Source organism: Homalodisca vitripennis, unplaced genomic scaffold, assembly GCF_021130785.1.
Source record: "Homalodisca vitripennis isolate AUS2020 unplaced genomic scaffold, UT_GWSS_2.1 ScUCBcl_1444;HRSCAF=5083, whole genome shotgun sequence".
Lineage (NCBI taxonomy): Eukaryota > Metazoa > Arthropoda > Insecta > Hemiptera > Cicadellidae > Homalodisca > Homalodisca vitripennis.
The window spans coordinates 26,307-32,849 of record NW_025777580.1 but is presented as its reverse complement, the minus strand read 5'-3'; the positions used below and the strand labels follow the sequence as shown (position 1 = coordinate 32,849).

The following is a 6,543-nucleotide window of genomic DNA, read 5'->3' as shown; positions in this document are numbered from 1 at the left end:
TTGCTATGTAAATATGTGTTTAGTTAGATAACCTGCATATGTAAAATAATCACATGTTTACATCTCTTATATTGCATTGAGTATTTTTGTAAACTTATTCCATTGTTTCCTTTATGCGATCATTGTTACCCATAAGTAAAATGTATGAATACTAGAAAACGCTCAGCCAAATCCGATGGAGTAATATACATAAAACATAGGCAGGCAGAAACGAAACGTTTTCTTCCCCAAGAGGGAAAAATCTTTGGGTAAATTAACTTTGAAAAGTGAATTATTGGTATCAAATAAATATTACGATAAAAATTATGAAGTTTAGAATTCGAGAAAAGATCATTTTAATGTACTTGTTTTTGACGTCTACAAGAAATAGATATGTTTATACATACAAAAGGCGAAAGCACGAGAATGAAATTGTAATATAATAACGATATTAAAGCTGAAAATTCACAAGATATAAATAGTTTTAGTTATTGGTTAGGTAGAATCAAACTAATGGAAAGCTCTACTACTTAGACACTAATGTCGAGACAGCTGCTCAACAACCTGGCAGTTAGGGCAAAGTGAAGGGCTCTCGTGTCGAGGGCTTCAAGGGCCGCAGGGCTGACCTCCAAGTACCCGCATCTCTTAAATGTTCCCCTTGCTTCAGCAACATTCAAAGTGATTCGGATGCATTATAGTTGGGATTTTTAGGTGTCACTTTTTAACAGAATAATTTATACATATTTATAATTTACATAACTATAGCCTGCGTATCCTTTACTAAATCACTCGTCCATTAATTGAAGCACTTAAATGTTCTAATAATACACATTTTTCTTATTTACTTGTAAATTAATTTGTATGCAGTATATAAAGTTAACTGTACAGTGTATATATCAATAACACTATCAGAATAACCAGGATATACATTAAATTCCAGTATATCTTAGAAATAATTACCGTTGTTCAAATATTTTAGTTTAAATAATTAGTTTAAATATTTTTCATGTTGTGTTTTTCGACTATATATAAAAATACAAATAAATAAATAAATTTTAAATTTAAACATTAACTTATTAAATTTATATTGCGCATATTTTTATTAGAGGTCTATATTATCTTAGAATATAAATAGAGTAAGTAAAACTATGTTTATAACATTAAACTTGAATTTATATGCTTTTATTGGAAAACAGATTCGACCGAAAAGTTCACCGTAACTTATATTGTTTTAGATAGCCTATTAATTCAATTAATAAAATTATATTCAATATAAATACAAATTGAGAATTATTTTTTATATTTAGTACGAAAATACTGACAGTAACTAAAATCCAGAAAAAAAGTTTGTATTGAAAATTTGTAATTAGTTTAGTTTGTTAAACTTGAGTAGAAACGCCCTCTAGAGTACTCGCCTTTTGGGTTGCTACATTAAACTTGATAAGCTTCACTACACCACCCTCCTCAACCCTTCAACACTCCCACACCACACTCTTACATGCTTTTGAAGTTAGAAACTGCCTGCAAGAGAATGAATAGTCTTAAGGTATGTCTCTTTAGCAAGTTCCTGAAGGATCTACTGGGAGGGAGTTATTTATATTTTTTCTTGATTCTAGTTTTTGAAGCTCCAAGTACCGGAAAGTTCTTAGTGGCTGTGGCTGAGTTCGTCAAGAGCCTAGTCCCTTGGTAGTAGAGACGTTGGATCTGTAAAAGTGCATTATGGGTAATCAGTGATGAGTCGGCGCTCGGAGAGTAAACATTGTTATCAGTGCGTGCTCCTGCTACTGTGTTTCGAGTGGTCGTTGATCTAGTTCACGTTTCTGCAAGTCGTGCACCAGTGTTTAACTGCTATTTTACACAGCGATTTTTGTTTTACACAATTATTTTTGTAAAAATGTCGAGCTGTGGTGTATGCGTTAATAATATTAAAATTAATCAATCTAAACTCACCTGTTTTGACTGTAAACGAAATTTCCATGCGGCATTTTTGAAATATAGCAAAACTGACGTGGATTGCCTAAATGAAGAGGGTCTAGTTTGGAGGTGTAAGGACTGTCAATCCACGAGGAGGAAAAGCATGAGACTCGAGTCTGCAGCAGATGAAGGTAAACTATCTCTCGAAGATATCATGAGAGTGGTTACCGATATAAGAGATAAACAGGCAAAATATGAGAAAAGTTTTAATAAGACCTGTGAATCAATGGACTCACAGATCATAGAGAACACTAAGGCTCTTAAAGCACAACAGGAGCAGAATGAGTAACTTTATCAGCTGATTGAGTCTATAACATCGGAGAACAAGGAGCTGAAGAAGGTGAGAGCTCTGGAAGGTCGTCTGGAGAACATAGAGCAGTACTCTCGCAGTAACTGTGAGGAAATTCAAGGAATCCCTGTAACTTCCAATGAAGATGTGTTGACCATCGTGAAGGACGTCGGCAAGGCACTGGACTTAACCGTATCTGACACTATGGTGGACGCGTGCCATAGACTTGGTGCCAAGCAGAGTGGAAACAACCCGCCGGGGATTATTGTGAAGTCCATTCGTCGACTGGACAAGGAGAAGTTTCTACGGAGGCGACGTGTGAAGAGGACCCTCTCAACTCGTCACATCGGTGCAACCGATGACCGTCCCATCTACGTCAACGAGTCTCTATCACCGGCGAGACGGGCGCTGTATGCTCTGGCGAGGAAGTATCAGCGCGAGAAAAACTTCAATTTCCTTCATAATCCTTCATAATCCTTCCATCGTCAAAAATAACCTTTAAACAAAGAAAAAACTTCAAGTTCCTCTGGGTGAGAAACGGCAAGATCTTCCTCAGGAAAGAAGAAAAGGCACCAGTCAGAGTTATCACACGAGAGGAGGACTTGGACTAAACTAAACTGTTAATATATATATACTTCCCTTTCAGTAATACTTTCATCGTATAAGATATGCTACGTATTTTTGGTTTGTTTTTGTTTATTACTGTTGTTACTGGAAAAATAAGTTAAATTTTAATTTCTCTTTAAATTAAAAATAGTTTTAAACAATAGAAATATTTGGTTTTTACGATACGTTATTTATTTATTTATTTATTTTAATAAGCAAATAACATTCTGCTAGATTTAATTATTTTCATGGTAGTCAACTTAGTTTTAGAATTGTTGCAATTAAAATGTTTTACAAGAGCCGTTAATAAATTTCAAAATTTAAAATAATGGATAAGACTAATCATTGTAAAGTTAAACAATGGTTGGATTTTACAATATTGCATCAAAACACTCGTAGTATGAGAAGTAACTTCGATTTATTCATTGCTGAGTTAAGTAGCAGACATTTACTTCCTGAAATAATTGTACTGACAGAAATATGGATAGATAATGAAGAGTTACAGTTTTTTAAAATTAAAAAGTATAGAAGTTTTTCAAATGCAAATGAAAATCAGAGGGCAGGAGGTATAGCAACTTTTGTAAAGTTACATGTTGAAATTTTTATATGTGAACCGATACACTTCAAAACAGCAGATCTAATGATATTAGAATTTAAGCTTAATTCACAGAGGTTTTGTTTGTTTGCAATTTACAGGCTGCATAGCTTCAGCAAGGACGATTTCCTAGTTGAGATTAATGAGTATTTTATTCGTAATAATAATTTGAAAACAAAAAAGAACACTCTTTTCATCGGGGACGCTAATTTAAACTTATTTGAAAATAGTATGCTAACTAACAATTACAATGCATTTCTTTCCTCAAACGGATTCGATTGTTTATTGAAAGAACCAACTAGAGTAACGTCAGAATCAGTTTCATGCATCGATCACGTGTTTGCTAGATTTGCAAACACAGTTAAGACTCAAGTCGATGTAAAGGTAATAGACGCGAATATTACAGATCACAGGATGGCTGTTGTGGGTGTGCGGGTGGTCGTGGGCGGGGGAGGGCTGGACGGACAGACATCAGCTGATTCTGCCGGCCCCTCCCCTCCCTACTATCGCATAGAGTACGACGGGCTTCTTGCACGACTTGAACAGGTTAAATGGGTAGAAGTCAACGACGATAAAAACCCGTCAACTGCGTTTGATACTTTTCATAATACCATCCAAAAAATAATTTCTGAAAGTAAATTTGAACAATCAACGAAAACAAGCGGTTAAAATTAAACCTTGGATGAGTGATTGTATTTGCAAAAAAATAAAAATAAACTCTATAAACTCGTTAAGCATCACCCAAACAATGGAAAATATAATTGCGTTATAAAAATTACAGGAATTAACTACAATTTGAAATCAGAAATTTAAAAAATTCTTATTACTAAAATACTTTTTATAAATGTAACGGAGATTCGAGGACTACGTGGAAGGTTATAAATGAAATAACAGGACAAACGTCAAAACGACCTCCCATACAGTCTTTGAATATTAATGGTAACAAAATCTGCGATATTAAACAAATTTGTAATGAGTTTAATAATTTTTTTTGTCTATTGTAGATAAGCTAGACATAAATAAATTAAAACCTGATAGCTTTGACATGTTGTTATAAGAGATTTTTTTAGTTATATAATTCAAGCAATTCTATGTTTTTAGCTCCAGTAGTGGTAGATGATTTAGTATCTGTTATAAGAGATTTTAAAAATAACACCTCGCCTGGAATTGATAACATTAGCTCATCTCTAATTAAATTGATGTATCCAAAAATAGTGAATGTCTTACTGTACTTAATTAATTTAAGTTTTGAAAAGGGCATATTTCCGGATATTTAAAAAAACCGCTGTGGTAATTCCTTGCATAAGAGTGGACCGAATAATGACTGCAACAATTTGAGACCGATATCTTTACTCTCAACTTTTGCAAAGATTTTTGAAAAAATTATGAAAAAAAGATTAGTTAAATTTCTTGAGCAAACCCATTTCTTTAGTAAAAATCAGTTCGGTTTCAGAGAAGGCTTGAGTACTGAAACTGCTTTAAAAAACTTTATGGATGACGTACTTGAAGCGATAAATTCAGGACGCAAAGTTAGTGGATTATTTTTGGACATAAAGATAGCTTTTGATACTGTAGATCATGACATTCTTTTAAATAAATTATACTGTTGCAGTATCAGAGGAAACGTTCTTTCCTGGTTTTCATGTTACTTAAATAATAGGAGACAATGTGTAAAAATTAGCAATACTTTCAGTGACTTCGGTATAATAAAAAGTGGAGTACCCCAAGGGTCAGTATTAGGTGCAATATTGTTTATAGTATATATTAATGATCTCTGTAATTCAAATGTATATGGTAAAATAACATCATTTGCTGACGACACAGCATTAACTTACATAAAGGATGACTGGAATGATATAGAAGAAGCAATGAGTATAGATTTAAAAGCCCTTCAATGGTGGTTCTCAAAGAACAATATGTTATTAAGTCCGGAAAAAACAAAGTACTTAAATTTTAGCCTGAAAGAAGATCCACAAAATTTTGCCAAACAAATTTTATACAATTGTGTGAGTTCTTTGTGTACAAACAAAGAGTGTCCTGAGTGTGCAATTGTGTCTCAGGCTGACAATTTGAAATACCTGGGAATCTTGCTGGATAGGGAAATAAAGTGGAAAAAACACATAGACGTGGTAAAGAAAAAAACTTAATGGTATTTTAAGAACATTTTATTTTTTACAAAATATGTGTACAGAGGAAGTTATGAGAATGTTATATTTTTCATTAGTAAACAGTAGATAAGAATACGGAATATTTTGCTGGGGTGGAACCTATGAAACAAATTTAAAGCCTCTTCTAATGCAACAAAAGCAATTCATTCGATTAGTTAAAAGAAAATGTAGATACGAGCCATCTCATCCCCTATTTATAAGTTTAAAAATTTTTCCAATTACATATTTGTTTGTGTATAAGGTTCTAAAAATATTTTATGTCACTAGTGGTAATTTGCCTGTATTAATTAATATCTACAAAAATAAATTAAGGCACAAAGACGAAATAGCAGTTCCAAAACCTAAATTAACCTTCCGCCTACCGATCCCAACTGTGACTGAAGGTCAGACTTATATCACAACCAGTCAGTCCTCCTGGGATTGCGATAGAGGACCTCTGCAGCTTCATCTTGCAAGGTGAAGCGGATATACCTGTGATCTGATAATGAGGCTTCTTCGCTTACGTGCCAATTATCAACCATTCCAAGTATACTTTGTGTGCAGATTGTTATATCAATAACTTCTTGTCTAATTCGTGTTACGAACGTGGGGCGGTTACCATTATTACATATAAATAGGTCCCTACTTAGAAGAAATTGTAAAAGTGTCTCACCTCTGGGGTTAGTGTTGGTGCTGCCCCATCCAGCAGAGTGATGGGCGTTGACGTCACAACCTAGAAGTAGTTGTTGATGTCTGGCTTGTGCTTCTTCCACCAGGAGCTCTAGGTCTCTTGATGGAGGGAGTTCCCTGGCATCATATGGCAGGTATATGGAGCCTACAATTGTGCTCTGTACTATGCCTCCATTCTTCCAGGTCAGTGTGCCCACAGTGAGATCTCTGGAGCAGAATTCGTTGAGGGTTAGAAAATCCAAGCCTCTCTTCAACAGGATGCA

At 34.2% G+C, this 6,543-nt stretch overlaps 1 protein-coding gene across 1 annotated transcript; it reads left to right on the top strand.

Annotated features, from left to right (window-relative positions):
- The first annotated feature begins 2,056 nt into the window (after positions 1 to 2,056).
- On the top strand, positions 2,057 to 2,716 carry LOC124371454. Its single transcript, XM_046829783.1, has 2 exons — positions 2,057 to 2,140; positions 2,252 to 2,716. Exons 1-2 carry the CDS (start codon positions 2,057 to 2,059, stop codon positions 2,714 to 2,716), a joined length of 549 nt encoding a protein of 182 aa, XP_046685739.1.
- Positions 2,717 to 6,543: the final 3,827 nt, after the last annotated feature.

What these genes read in the sequence shown, in the direction of transcription:
- LOC124371454 (XM_046829783.1), top strand. Translation starts at nt 2,057, where the DNA reads ATGAGACTCGAGTCTGCAGCAGATGAAGGTAAACTATCTCTCGAAGAT. An exon ending in CCGATATAAGAGATAAACAG is followed by an intron (nt 2,141 to 2,251) that starts GCAAAATATGAG and finishes TAACTTTATCAG; the next exon opens with CTGATTGAGTCTATAACATC.